The following is a 15,120-nucleotide window of genomic DNA, read 5'->3' as shown; positions in this document are numbered from 1 at the left end:
CTCCTAGGACAGTGACCACTCGCTAAGGTGTTGGTGAGGAAGTCCAGTATACCCAGCAAGAAACAACAACGCACAGGACAGATGCCTGGCAGGGAGAGTGTTGTTGGAGCAGTGGTTTTGACACACACTTTCATTCCATGGGTGCCAAATAACCACGGGAAAGCCCAATGGCTCAACAAACCCTGTTGAATCGAGACAATACAGAGCCAATTAGTTACTTCAGGGCCCTGAGTGGCACCAAGCCCATGCTTTTAACTTTCAGCCTGGTTTCCACCCTGGTAAGACATGAAGAGTGGACAAGATGGTCTCCCAGGTCCCTTGAAGCCTGGGCACCGTGTGCCCACAGCCTGCTCACCAGCCTATGTACACACTCTCCCCTCCAAAGTAAACACACTGCTGCTTATCTTCCAGCTGGCTGGCTCAGCCGTCATTGCATTTGGACTATGGTTTCGGTTCGGAGGCCCCATAAAGGATCTATCATCAGAGGACAAGTCCCCAGAGTATTTCTATGTAGGTAAGTGACTTCAGTTTTCCTAAAGGTTGGGTCTGAGGGACAGGGTAGAGGCAGGAGACACTGCCTGAGCCTATGCACCTATGTATATCACCCGGTACTGGGGAATGTCCCTCTGTGGCCCCTTGCTCCAGCATAGAAGAAGACCCCAGTGAAACTGATTTGTTTACTTAGCAAAGTCTCAAGGAAATGAATGTAGCTAAAATTCATCTTAAGGAGTTTGGAAGCATCCTTTGTCACTGGAGAAGTTCACCGGTCCATTCAGGGTGTCATGGAGGCCCTGATGAGTCGGCATCTTACTTTGTGGTGTGGTGTTTTAGCATGGGAACAACTCAAAATGAAGAGATGCTTCAGAGTTTTGGGATGCTGTGATGGTTTGAAAAAAAAAAAACAGCCCCCACAGGCTCATAGGGAGTGGCACTGTTAGGAGGTGTGGCCTTGTTGGAGTAGGTGTGGCTTTGTTGGAGGAAGTGTGTCACTGGGTGTAGGCTTTCAAGTCTCAGAAGCTCAAACCAGGCCTAGTGGCTCAATGTCTCTTCCTGCTGCCTGCAGATCCAGATGGAGAACTCTCAGCTCCGTGGCCAGCACCAAGTCTGTTTTCATGCCGTCAGGGTTCCCGCCATGGCAGTAATGGACTAAACTTTGAACTGGAAGCCAGCCCCAGTTAACAGTTTTTCTTTAGGAGAGTTACCGTGGTCATGGTGTCCCTTCCGAGCAACAGACATCCTAGCTAAGATTGGCACTAACCTCAGAACTTCTGTGAGTAGGGACGGCTGGGCAGTGGGAAAGACCCCACGGTGAGGATGGGAGGGAGCTGTCCTTAGACAAGAGGCCCAGACAGAGGGGCCACAGCCACACCTCCTGCCAAGATCGGAAGGAGATGGGGGAGGAGAATGGGATGACTTGCAGATAAAGCTTACCAGGGGCTTTGGCCCCTCTGGTGTTTTAGCCCTGCTCTGCCATCCTATGGTTGACTCCAGCACTGTGTCTTCATACAGCAGAATCCACAGGAGGAAAAGGGAGTTTCACTTCATGTGTCCTCTTCCAGAAGTCTCCTCTTGCAGCCTATTGACCAGAATTACGTCATATATATAGTTAATCTTAAACCTCCCATGGCCCAGAAGAGGATGGCAATGACTGTCTCTCTATTTTGGTCCTTCATTTCCTTGTGGTACCTAGTGCTATGTTTCTACAAAAACCCAGTCCTCCAACTTCTAACCCTGACTATGTGCTAGTTTGCTGCTGCTTACCATGGTAACGGCAAGGGAAGATGTGATTGAGGAGCCACGGCACCAAGGATGGGAAGAAGGATTCCAGCTATTTTTGACTGTTTCATCTCTTTTGCTCTTCTGGGTAACTTGTTCATTCTCAATCCAATTAGCTTAAGAGTGCTGAGGCCAACAAGCAGCTGGCTACATAAGTGGGTTGGGGACCAGCACTAGAGTTAGGCTGGGGAGTGTAAGGGGGTCTGTTGACAGGAAAGAGGCATGCTCTACTGGAATTAGAAGGCTAGAGCTTCTGCCAGCTATTGACCATGGCAGGGAGGATACCTGACATGTTACCAAAGGAAAGCTGAAGCCAGATGGCCACAGGCTGGATTCTGGTCACAGCATTTGAGTCCCTGAGATGAGTGCTAGCCTGGACTTTTAGTTACATGGCTGAATTTCCATTGCATTCAAGTCCACTGAAGCAGGTTTCTGTGGTTTGCCATCATAGACAGATTTCTGACATGCATGGCCACACAAATACAACATGAAAACACATCTCTGGTGTCTCAGGCCATGTGTGTCCCATTTGGCTTAGTTTAGGAAACAAAGCAGGAATGTTTGAGTGTAGCATCTCCTTCTCCTGCTCAATACAGGAACCTCTCAGACTGGTAAATACCCAACCCTGACTTTTGTCACAGTGTTTAAACGACAACGTAAAACAGAGCCCACCTGTGCCTGCCTACATTCGCTCAACATTTTTGAGTTAATAGATCACTGGGAGATGTTTGTAGGTCTGTGGACCTTTACTTCCACCTCATATCTGAAGCATCACAGGTGGGCCTCTCCTGGTTCACTTGTCCATTTCCAGCCCCACAGGACCACCCTTCCTTCTGCTGGGCAGGAGGCACCTCCTCACTCATATGGCCTGAGCGAGGGGAAGCTGGTGCTTGTTTGGTTTTACTTTGGGGCACCTTGAAGCAGGGTGTCATGTAGACCAGGCTGGTCTAGAACTTACTCTATAGTTGACAATGTCCTTGAACTCCTGATCCTCCTGCCTCTACCTCCAATGTACTAGGATTCCAGATGTGGGCCACTATGCCTAAATGTTCTGTGTATTTTTCTTTAGACTATGTTTTAGAATCATCAGGTCATACTCATTGTTCTTTTGTTAAACACTGTCCTAAACAGGTTTAACATGTTTAAGTGTTTCTTCAAGATATAAAGCTGCAGTCAGGTGCAGTGGCACCAGCCTGTAGTCCTAGCTTCTTGGGAAGATGAGGAAGATCACAGAGAAGGGAAGGAGAAGAGACATCACTCAGCCTAGAGTGAGAAAACCTCCAGGAAGACCCATGGCATAGCTCCCTGCTTCTGGAGAGACAGCGGCAGACTTTGTAGGATTGTTCCATGTTTGTAGGGATGGTCTCACTTCTAGCATCCTAGTTCTCGCACCATGCTAAGGGAGTTTCTCTTTGTCCTAGCGCTCTGTACCCAACGTTCAAGCCAGACAGAGTAGCAAGCAGTAGCCAACGCAGGAAGACACGGTTACGGGAAATGAGGACAGCGGGAGAGAGTCAGACCTAGTGCCGCCTGCTGCTGCCCTTTGGTATCCCTCTGGGCCCAGGCCAAGGCCTGGAGGCTGACCCAGGGTCTTGGTGTCTTTGGTTGCTTAGGTGAGGAAGGAAGAGACTGGCAAAACTGGAACTGGCAGCCAGGGGCCTGGGCTACCTGGGGTTTCCTAGACCTTCTCCACTCTAGTTTCTTCCAGGGAACTCTTGGGCAAAGCCCCTGCTTCCTTCTGACCCAACAACCTGCACATCTGATTTCCTGGGCCAGTGTGCCCCAGTGTGCTGGATGGGCAGATGCCTCAGGGTCTTCCTTCTAGGAGCATAGAGTGGGGAGTGGTCCTCTCTGCCTCAGGAAGCTGGAGCCTGGGCTGGAGCACATGAGCGCATGTCTGTAAGCAGAGGATGTGAGCAGGTTTCTCCGTTGGGGGTGCCCACACAAACAGGAGCCACAGCCTGGCTGCATCTCTCTCTCCCTGTTGAATTCCGAGTCCCGGGGCCTGGCTTTGATTGTGTGGAAGGAAAGTGTTCCGTTGCTAAACATCAGGGCTGGCTTGCCTTTATAAACACTCTGACTCATTGTGGTAATATTTTTTAACTTCATACCTGACACCATGCTAGCTGGGTAACAGAAAGAGAGAGACTAACTGCCGTGTCTGGACAGTTTCTCCAAAGCCATTCTACAACAAATCGATGATTATCCCAGCACTGAAGGTTAAAACCCTGAGGGAGAGGACAGCCAGTTTTGGCAGCCTAGAATTCTAGACCCTAGCCTGTTCTTTTGGGAAAAACACCTAGGAACTTTTCTCAAGAACTTCCCTACTGTTTATACATGGATGATTTCTAGCTAAGAAACTCACTGCTCTGAGTGTCTACTGAAAACGTAGCATGGGAGTTTGGGGTACACACTCTGGCTCAGTTCCAGTTTATCCCTTATAATTGTGCAATTTTCATTTTCTGCATTTCTGATTCTTTAGCTGTGAATGTGAACCTGTGTTAGTACAGTGCCAACATAACTAGACATGAGTTGTGATTAAGTACTAACTCTCACTATTCATGTACTAGGGGATGCTACAAAGGACCACCTGATGAGGAAGGACAGCATGAAGAGATAGAGGAGCCATGGGGTGGGCTTAAAGACCAGTTTATAGCATGGGCCTTGTCATCAAGCAGGTTCTTGAGATGATATGTGTCAAGTGCATAGTATAGGTATCCCCAGCGAGGGCTGGGGCAAGAGGAAGTAGTACTCCCCCCCCCCAGTGATGTGGAGTAAGATGCATAAAGTGCCTAGAACAGAACTTGCTAACTGGTAGCTGCTGCAGCTGTTATTTAGAAAGCACCAAGTAGTCTTTTCTTTTCCCACGAACTCAGACTCTAATCACATAGATACATACAGTCAACCCTTAGAATATGTGGGTTCACACCCATTGGTTCAGCATCTACAAATTCAAGTAACCCCAGATCAAAGATTTTTTAATGCATCTCTCTTCTGAACATGTACATTTTCATGCCATTAATCCCTAAATAATACAGTCTGACAACTATAAAACACTTGTGTTGTACTAGACAGTATAAGTAACCTAGAGATTATTTAAAGGATACAGGGGCATGTGAGTGGGTTATATGCAACTACAATGCCATTTTATAAGGGACTCATGTGTTCACTGGTTGGTATGTGAGGGATCCTGGGACTAATCCCCATGGAGACTGAGTGGTGGCAGTAATTATGTATATTCAAGGGAAGCTGGAAGGGAGACGTATGCAGAGACGCAAAAAAAATTTAGATGAAAAACTGATCATCAGCAGTTGCATAAGACCATCTGCTGCCAAGATCAGCGGAGTTGGTGAGCATGACGAGATATCCATTGCCAACAAAGATTTTTAAACGATTTATGCCAAGGGCCCTTTAACGGGCCCTCTCGCTCCTTTGCTGACTGAAATGGTACTCCTCCCTGTACTGACACAACTCTGAGGAGGAGTGGAATCATCAGGCAGAAGCTGTCCCTAGGAAAGCCCAGCCATTAATGATAAAAATGCAATTTCAAAGGGTGTTCTTTTTTCAAATTAAGAAAAACAAGACTTAGAAAACATACGTGTCTGTCCTGTGTCCCCTGCTGCTGGGGAAAGGACTCTAAGGAAGCCATCTTGGAATTAAAGTGTAGCTCTAAGCTAATTGATGCACCAGCAGCTCTTTTTAAAACCATACATTAGCTAGCTACCCTTGGAAACCGCAAGAGGCTTTACATTGTGCAGAATCTTATGGCCAGATTTGGCAGGCCCAAGGAATTGGTTGCGTATGAAGTTCCCTGTGATTCTCTCCCGCTCCAGAGAGAGCCTCATTCAGAATCAGGAGGACAGTTGTATCTTTTCATGCAAACAGAGGCTTGCTGTGGCGAGGTTTCAGGAACAGAAGCTGCTAGTACACTCAGGTTGTTCTGCCCATACTGGGGCATTGGATACAGTTCCAATGAGCACATCTTGTGGGAAGCTAGCTCTCTGTTTCAGAAGGGCAAGGATGGTTGCCAGGGAGACCAAGTGAACTGTGCCTACTGGGCCCCCCCCCAATACATTGGGCACCTGCTTCTTGGGCAGCGTCACTTTTCTGTTTCAGACCTTCTTGGGATGTGAGCCCCCATCCCACTCGGCTGACACTGGAGAATACAACCCTTTGGTGACCTGATACATGCTCATTGTAATGGGATCTCAGAATGTGTGTGTAAGTTACAGATGCTCAGTGGGATGAGGTAGCCTGTCTGGAACTTTGAATTTATTTTGCTTTATCCATGGGAGAAATGTAAACTGACTGAGGTTTCTCACTTGTGCACTTGTAAGCATGGTAGAAGAAGATTTTTAGACATGAAATCTGCTGAGAACTGTGGGACCCCGTGAAGGTCTAAGGCACACCAGAGCAGGACGTGGTCACATCAAGATGCTTTCCAGCTTCCTGGAGTGTGGGATAGATGAGGATTTCAGGAGCTGGAAACTAACTGTGTCTTCACACTGGATCAATGGCAGTTGTAGTAGCAGTGATGGGAAGGCAATGACAATCTAAGCAAGAAATCGGTATAAGCTGGCTCTCCCTTGAGGCATTATGGGAAGGAGCTGGTAGGATGTTGTTGCTGCAGCATTGACATCGCTGCTGCTTATTCAGCCTGCTTGGATAATGAGTGTAGGGTGGGAGTCAGGCCTCCTCCAACATCTTGTGATGGCAGGAATGTTCTCTTACCTAAGCAGCCTGCTTCAAGGAACTGAGGAGATGATGGAAATGAAAGAGCTTTGAAAATGAAGACATCAAGACGATGAGGTGTTCAGACAGTGGAGCCAACAACACTGTTGTTTTTAAAATGGCATCCGTTCTTTTGTAGCCACATCCATCCATGAATGATCCTCTTACAGAAAAGGGAACTGGAGGAAGTGACGGGGCTGGAACGCAGGAAGTGTGTGGGCCCCTCCAGGCTGCAAAGCCAGCCCTCCTCCCCTTCGGAACCCAGGAGCACCTTGAGGGCCTCTTGGTCTTGGTCTGGGTGGTGCAGGAAGCAGTACAGCTACCCCATAACCTCATCTAGGTCTGTTCACAGATAGGCCTGCCCACAAACCTGCGGTGAGCAATCCCCAGGAGCCCCAGGAAATGCCTGCGTGCTAGACTCAAGGGTTCCCCACAGGGGTGGGACCCCAGCACACACCCCCCCCCCCCCCCCCCGCCCTCTGGGTGAATAAGAATGGTTTCCAGGTGACTCATCTAACTAAAATGCAAATTTAAAAAACAACCGATTAGGCTTACTCACAGTGAGCCCAGTGCCAGTCCAAGCATTGTGTTCTCCCTTATCTCAGGATCTGAGGAGGAAATCAGCAAGGCTTGGCCCAAGTCTCCCAGAACCAGCACATTGCTGTCCTTTTTCTCTGTGGTGAAAACCTCCTGGGGCTTGACTTAGGAGGTGAAATTTCTGACCACTCAAAGTAAGGCTGCTGCTGCCGCTCAGGAGGCAGGATGGCCTCTGGGGGTGAGGGACTGCAGCTTGTGACCTTGGGACAATAGCTTGACCCTCTGCGGGCCCAGCTCCTCTAAGAATGGAGGTAACCGCAGCACTCAGTGCTTCACAACCATCACAAAAGCTACTCTAGTAAACCTGTACTAGGTATACACAACAGAGCATGACAAGAAGAGCCTGTCACACACATGGCAATTGTACTAAAATTAGCAGCTGGACAATAAGCTCTTGGTTAGAACATGGTGCTAGGAATAGTATCTTGGGTGCCTATTACCTTATCCATCCTCTTTGGTTGTTTATTTTGTTGTGTTTTGTTTCGTAACATGGCCTCCCACATGTGGTGCCCTCTAAAGGAGAAGAAATCACAAACCTGATGACTCGTTACTATGTCCCATGCTTCTGTTCTTACCCTGTTCCATTCCTTCTCCTCCCCTGTCACTCAGCAGCTACTCTTCCCTCCCAAAGACTTGGCCTCAAGACAAGAGGTTCTGGGGCTCAAGAGAAGGTTTGGGCTTGGGTGAGCATGAAAAAAAAGATCCAGAGCCAGACATTGGGGTTCGAGCTTCAAGCTGAAGATCAGAAAAGCAAAGCAGCCAAGCCAGTAGATCTTACTTCTACCCAGCTGAAATGGCTGTGCTGTCTCCACGAAGCCTCAGAGGCAAAAGGCTCTGAATTCCTGTCTCCTCCTCCTTATATCCCTTTCTCTGCCCAGCCATATCACTCCTGTCTCTATCTCCCTAGTGCTGGGATTAAAGGTGTGTGATCCCAGTGCTGAGATCAGCTTTGTGTGAGCTGTTTCTTTTAGGACTGGGTCAATTTCATGTAGTCAGTGTGGCCTTGAACTAACAGAGATCTGTCTACCTCTTACTCCTGAGTCCTGGGGTTAAAGATGTGTGCCTGACTACTATGGCTAACTAGTATGACTGCTTTCCTATTTTGATCTCCAGTGGCTTTAATAAATCATAAACAATATATCAACACACTTGTGTCCCTGCTGTGGTACCAGCTTCAGATTACTTCAGGACTCGGTATCATTTGGTTTGTGGGGATAAGGTACTCCTTCTGCACAAAGGTGCAGAGCCTGAGAAGCCATGTTTGGACTTTAGAGGCATGTGGTAGCCAGTCATTGAAACAGCTCTGAGCAGTAGGGAGAGGTGGCTTCCTCGTCTCCCTGGCTGAGTGCCCTCAAACAGGTTGCTTGGTGTCCTTCAGGTTCAGTTTCCTAATGAGACGTTCACTGGGATAGTAGACAGGATGGCTTTGCTGAGTGAGCTGGTATGTATGAAATGTAGTTAGTAAGTGTCACCTTTACGGTTGACAGGAGAACTCTGTGCAGAGGTGAAAGCTGGGGTCCAGATGGTATGTGAGGCGGGGCTATTGTCTTCCACACTGCGCTCCCCTGACCTAACCTTAGTCAGGCTCTGAATGTCTCCTTGGCCTCTCATCCACAGGGCTCTATGTGTTGGTTGGAGCTGGGGCCCTGATGATGGCTGTGGGATTCTTCGGGTGCTGTGGAGCCATGCGTGAGTCACAGTGTGTGCTCGGATCAGTAAGTGGGGTTTATGAGGGTTAGGGTGGGTTGGTGAACTTCCCTGGAGGGAATTGGGAGACCCGGTTTGAAGTGCTAGCCCCTCTAGGACTAGAAGCTTTGGCACTGAACCCTGTCTGTGATGTCAATTTCCTCCATCTCCTGCATGAGAATAGTATTATCTTTGTTCCTGCTCATATGGAAAATGTGAAAACAATGAGATCATCAGTATAAAGATGTTTGGGGAATAGTGCTTACAAATTGATTGTTGTTTAAAAAATAATATTTTACTGTGATGTGGCAGCATAAAGATTCCCATAGCCAGGAAAAAAAAACTTGTTTATAAGGAAAGCATTTCTGGTTAAGATCAATAACTAAGTGAAACATCCCTCTGGTGCCTATGTTTTTTTTCTAGACAGGGTTTCTCTGTGTAGCTTTGGAGGCTGTCCTGGAACATGCTATGTAGACCAAGCTGGCCTTGAACTCCCAGAGATCCGCCTGCCTCTGCCTCCCATGTGCTGGGATTAAAGGCATGTGCTACCACTGCCTGGCATCTGGTACCTTATTTTCACCAGCAGCTTCTGTTAAAAAAAAATAGTTTCTGTAACCTGTTACCTGCTAGCAGCAGATACTCTGAAGCCAAAGGAGGTGGGGAGCAGAGGGAAGGCGTTGTGTTTCTCACGGGAGCCCGAAGCACAGTGCGCTGAAATCCTCATTTCCCATTTCCATTGCAGCCTTTGAGCTTTCCATGTCTGCCTGACGACTGATGATTCAGATCTAGGGCTATGTGAAATGTCTGTTTCGTCACACTGCCATTCTCTCTTTCTCCAAATAAAGCTTCGTTTTGCTTATCACAGAGCTAAATTTGATCAGCAAACCTAAGAGCTGGTAGAACTCTATCCATAAAAATACTCCCCTGACACACATCAAACATACCCCCATACCCCGCACACACACACACACACACACACACACACACACACACACACACACACTGCATACATACCCTCACACACCTCACACACACACCCTGCACATACCCCACACATACATCCTGCATACACACCCCTGCATACACCCCATACACACCCTACACATACCCCCACACCTCAAACGTCCTGCATACACACCTCACACACACACCCTGCAATACCCCACACACATACGCTGCATATGCACACTCTGCATACACACATACACTGCACACACACATACACCCTGCACACACACACCCAGCATACACCCTACATACCCACCACACACTCACTGCATACACACCCCCACACACACCCTACATACACACCTCACACACACACTCTGTACATACCCCACACAAACACCTTGCACACACCCCACACATCTTGCACACTTCTCACACACACACCCTGCAATACCCCCCACTAATACACTGCATAGGCACACTCTGCACATCCCCCCACACACTGTACACACCACACACACGCACACCCTGCATATACACACCCCACACATCCTGCATACACCCCACACACACCCTGCACACACACACACCCTGCACACACACACATCCAGCACACACTCTACATACATTCTCCCACACACTGCATACACCCCACACACCCCCTACACACACACCCTGCATACACACCCTGCACATACCCCCCCACACCCTGCTCACACCCTGCACACACACCTCACACACACACTCTGCACACACACACTGCATACATACCTCCACACACACATTCCGAATGCCCACACACCCACACACACCCTGAACACATACCTCCCAACATACACCTCACAGATACCCCCCAGCACACACACACACACACACACACACACACACACACACACGCACACACACACACCCTGAACACACTTGTACTCCTCTCTCCCTCTCCTCAGAGAAGCCTTCCAGATCCCAATGCTCACATCACACTCTTTCTCACTGGCAGCGCTGTGTCCAACCATATTCCTCTCTGTAGAACTCACTTGGTCATCAAGTATTTATGGAATATGTCACTACCGGGCACTGAGCTAGGTGATGATAGGTTTCTATGTTGCCATCTCATACTCTTATACATTTTTCAAACCTTTATTCATCTGCTGTATCTTTTCCGCTCAATATAAGCTTTATGATAGTGGAGAGGTTGGGATCTTGTCTGCCATTGGATAACCAGCACACAGGACAGTGCCTGGCACAGAACACTCACTCAGTGAACAACTGTTCAGTGAAATAACAGACAAGTCACCGTGCCTTGACAGACAGATGAAGGAGACAAAGTGTGAAAGGGCTTCCCTTCTTACCCAATGCCTTGCCAGTGGGACTAGATGCAAACAGGTTAAATAAATTGAAAAGGTATTAAATTAATGAAATTAGTATTTTCTCTCAACAGTTTTTTACCTGTCTGCTGGTGATATTTGCTGCGGAAGTAACCACTGGAGTATTTGCTTTTATAGGCAAGGATGTAGTAAGTAAAACCTAGATGTTTTTGTGGTTGTTAAGGCATTCTTCTTATGGAAAACAACATAAATTACTCACTCTAAAATGTTATTAAGAAACAAAATAGCCCACAAAATGTGTAAGTAGAACCTTTTAACCTAGTAGTGTGCAGGACTCAAAATGTATATATGAGTGGTAATATATGGTTTCTAGTCAATGTTTAAAATGGTGTATGCTTGTTTGTTTGTTTGGTTGATTTTTGAGACAGAATTTCTCTGTATCATTGGAGTTCTGTCCTGGAACTTGCTTTATAGACCAGGCTGGCCTCAAACTCACAGAGATCTGCCTGTTTCTGCTTCCCAGATGCTGGAATTAAAGTGTGTGCCACCACCTCCTAGCTTGTTTGTTTTTTAACTGGATTTCTAGTTTAAGATTGTCCCTAGTTCAAAATGAGGTAGGCATTAGGTCACAGACACAAGAATGGGGCAAGGAGAAAGACCCTACCTTCTCATCTCTTTGTCACGTGTCCCAAAGGCTTGTCATAGACAGGGGCCACACCATTGTGAGAAGCAAGTACAATCCTTAGTGCCCAGAAAACGCTGTAAGGGGAGCCCATGGGCATGTGGCCTTTAGAAGGACTTTCAGCTGGCAAGAAAGCATGCTTCCACAGATTCCACCAGATCTCCTAGATGTGCCTAGTTGACAGGGAAGCCCATCAGGGTTAGAAGGCCCTGCTGTGAGAGGTGGCTCTGACCTAGGAAAGCATGGTTAGTCAGTGTGTCCTCCATCTTCAGAAGTGTGTGTGGGAAAGCAGTGTTCCCAAAGGAAGTGGAAGGGGGCTCTTCTTGGTAAAAGAAATTGTCTGCAACTTCCCATTCACTGTGTCCTGGTATTTTTCAGGCTATACGACATGTGCAGACCATGTATGAGGAGGCATACAACGATTACCTTAAGGACAGAGGAAGGGGAAATGGCACTCTCGTTACCTTCCACTCAGCCGTGAGTAACTTTACTTCTTCCTTGATGTCAGATTTTCTACAGACGGTGCAGGAGCCAGCCTTTCTCTAATCACCCAACTTGAAAACAAAAATAAATACAATAAGTGGAAGCAGGCGCCTCCTATTTTAACTCTGATGCTATGGCTTGTGTTTTGGGGAAACTGACTAGAATGAGACCTACCACAGATTCACAAGAAGTCAGGGTGTGTGCCCAAAAAGACCAAAAGCATGAGCAGGGCACTGAGAAAGCCACCCAAATGCATGTCATTTCCTCTCAGTGGTGACACTGGTATGACAGAAGCAAGCAAGGACCGTGGCCTTCAAGCCAGGGAAGCTCAGGGGCAGCCCTGTGGTGCGGAAGGGGTTAGTTAACCTCTCTGATAGCTGCTCAGCTCACTCCTATTTACAAAACAAAGGTTGTGGGGAGGCAACTATATTCCCTTCTAGAATGTTCCATGGGAATGTGCTAGAGTGCAGTGCTTAGAGCTACATATAGTCGAGAAAGGCTTAGGAAGGAAATGGGCCGCTCTGTCTTCTTAGGCACTGTCCTCTAGAGAAGTAACTGGGAACTTCTGAGCCAATGTGTTCAAATGCCTGGCTCTATAAGACAAGAGGTCTTAGAAGGCTCTTCAGAGGTATCAGGCAGCACACAGACCCTTTGTCCTAAAAGCCAGCGCTGAGGCAGCTTGCCAGCCAGCACTCAGGCCTGCGCTTCAGGCCCCGGGCTTTCCTGTCTCCTCTCTGTCACAGTCCCCGACTAATGACATCTTCCCAAAGCTCGCAAAGCTTTGCTCCTCCGCAGGTTTTTGGGACTTCATGTCTGAAGGATGGCATGTGAGGCCCCACTCCTGTCTCTAAAGTGGCCTTTATGGAGGACACCATCAATTAGCTCCTTGTCTGAAGGATGGCATGTGAGGCCCCACTCCTGTCTCTAAAGTGGCCTTTATGGAGGACACCATCAATTAGCTCCTTGCCTCACTCAGCCTCAAGCCACTTCCTATCATAACATCCCAAGTATACACACAGACTTTGGACTCCCATAGAACAATGTGAGGTGCACTCGCACCCTGAACTCTTGGGGAAGGGTCTAGGCCCTGCCCTATATGAAATGACAGACTATGGACACCCCCATGGAGGGCCTCACCCTCCCTGGGGGAATGAGGGGATAACGGGGGGAGGGGGTTGGGGGGAGGGCACGGGAGGAAGGGAGGGAATGGGAGAGGGACCTGGAACTGACTTGTGAAGCAACCTTGTTTCTTATCTAAATTTAAACTGGGGAAAAAAAAAAAAAACTTAACGCAGCTTTGGAGAAGCTGTTCCTGAGTTGCTAGCACAATTCCATGATTCTTCTTTCGCTCTCCAGAAATAGCAGGTTGGGCCTCACAGCGGTTTTGGGCCTCGGCATGGCCAGCCAGCAGTGATGCCCGGGACTCCTGTCATGCGGTCGTTCCCACCGCCCCGCCCCATGTCCTAAAGCCTCTTCTTCCTCTCTAGTTTCAGTGCTGCGGGAAAGAAAGCTCTGAACCAGTCCAGCCGACCTGTCCAAAGGAGCTTCCAGGCCACAAGGTAAGCTGGGTGTTTCGGGTTCCCCCAGCAACCCCCTATTGTGGGGAGGTTTTGGTGTCAGGGTAGAGGCAGAGGACTCAAGTCCTTCCTTCGAGGGGGCTGTCTCCTGAGCCTTACTCATGCCATGTGAACAAAAGAGCATCCCTGAGTCAGTTCCTCATACCCCAGGGGATGATGGGAAGCTTGCTTGCCAGTGACTACACCATGGGCTTAAGGCACATTAATTTATCTCACCAGGGCTGGCAGTCTGTGCCGCTGTCATACCCCACCCCCACCATGTCTTTCTGAGACAGTCACAGCACTGATAAATTTAACTGCTCTGTCATGTATTCTACAAGTCTAAGAGAAGAGACAGTCCCTCCCTCAGTAGCATCTCCAGCACTGATGACTACATAGATATCAGAGATGAGAGCTCACCACTGGGTTCTGGCTTCTCCACTGGTACAGAAGATGATGCCATTCGTTGAATTAATGAACAGAGGAGAAAGAGCCTATTATGGAGAAAAGGGACAGTATAGTGGGTTTGTTGGATTTTTTGAGAGATGTTTTATTTATGCATATAAGAGAAAGAAAGATGTGGATTTGCACAGCCCTCGGAAGCCAGAGGGGTCAGGTGTTAAGAGAAACTTTTTCTTTTGCTAGCCGCTTTGGTTTATCCCCCGCCAGTCGCCTGGGCTCTGCCGCGCCAGCCTGGTTCTAGATCCGCATGAGTCCCAAATAAACACACAGGAGGCTATATTAATTATGAAGCTGTTGGCCTTGTTTGTCTCTTACTGGCTAGCTCTGCCTTAAGTAATTACCCCATAATTGTTAATCTAAGTATGTTTCTTACCGGAGAATAGTTCCCAGCGTCCTACCCCCATGGCGTCACATGTTGACTCTCTTGTGTTTCCCCTTCCCAGAATCCTCCTCGACTCCTAGTCCCTCCTATCTAGGTTTTCTATTGGCCAGACAGTACTTTATTGACAAATGCACAGGCAAATAACAGGACTTCCCCAACAGTCAGGTTCCCCGGAACTGTAGTTACAGGCAGTTGTGCACCTCCTGGCATGATGCCCTCTGCTCTTCACCATGGGTCTTTCGTTCTTCAGCCCCATTTCGGTGTTTTAAACATTGTGGCTTGGAAAATCTGGTGTGTGGCTTAAAAGAGATGTTAAGTATCGATGACCTATAATCTTAGAGTTAGAGACATGTATTTGACTCATGAGATTTGGAAAAAAAGAAAAATGTGAATAATAGTCTAAGCAACACCACTATTAAGGCTGGGCAAGGGGGAGCAGCTAAACAGGACATTAGGAGGAGTCAGACGCCAAGGACCTGCCGCTGAGGAGAT

General features: G+C 48.0%; 1 protein-coding gene and 2 long non-coding RNA genes across 4 annotated transcripts in view; 1 reads left to right on the top strand and 2 right to left on the bottom strand.

Annotated features, from left to right (window-relative positions):
* LOC121142371 overlaps positions 1–1,563 on the bottom strand; it is a 46,103-nt gene extending 44,540 nt beyond the window's left edge. Inside the window, exon 1 of the long non-coding RNA XR_005879377.1 lies at positions 1,432–1,563. This is a non-coding gene — a long non-coding RNA (uncharacterized LOC121142371). The remainder of the gene's footprint in view (positions 1–1,431) is intronic.
* The window catches only part of Tspan2 (tetraspanin 2), a 38,373-nt gene that overhangs the window by 16,205 nt on the left and 7,048 nt on the right, over positions 1–15,120 (top strand). For both annotated transcript variants that reach the window (XM_005076528.4, XM_040752138.1), the window contains 5 exons: positions 412–514; positions 8,722–8,819; positions 11,177–11,251; positions 12,124–12,222; positions 13,716–13,787. In XM_005076528.4, coding sequence (XP_005076585.1) covers positions 412–514; positions 8,722–8,819; positions 11,177–11,251; positions 12,124–12,222; positions 13,716–13,787 — 447 coding nt within the window. The remainder of the gene's footprint in view (positions 1–411; positions 515–8,721; positions 8,820–11,176; positions 11,252–12,123; positions 12,223–13,715; positions 13,788–15,120) is intronic.
* LOC110342118 lies at positions 12,209–14,656 on the bottom strand. Its single transcript, XR_002384117.2, has 3 exons — positions 14,620–14,656; positions 14,205–14,278; positions 12,209–12,299 (listed from the first exon to the last, which is right to left on the bottom strand). It is a non-coding gene; the product is annotated as an uncharacterized LOC110342118 (long non-coding RNA).

The sequence above is a fragment of the Mesocricetus auratus genome, unplaced genomic scaffold (assembly GCF_017639785.1).
Source record: "Mesocricetus auratus isolate SY011 unplaced genomic scaffold, BCM_Maur_2.0 Super-Scaffold_100009, whole genome shotgun sequence".
Lineage (NCBI taxonomy): Eukaryota > Metazoa > Chordata > Mammalia > Rodentia > Cricetidae > Mesocricetus > Mesocricetus auratus.
Note: the sequence above shows the minus strand (reverse complement) of the source record. Positions and strands in the feature narration are given on the sequence as shown.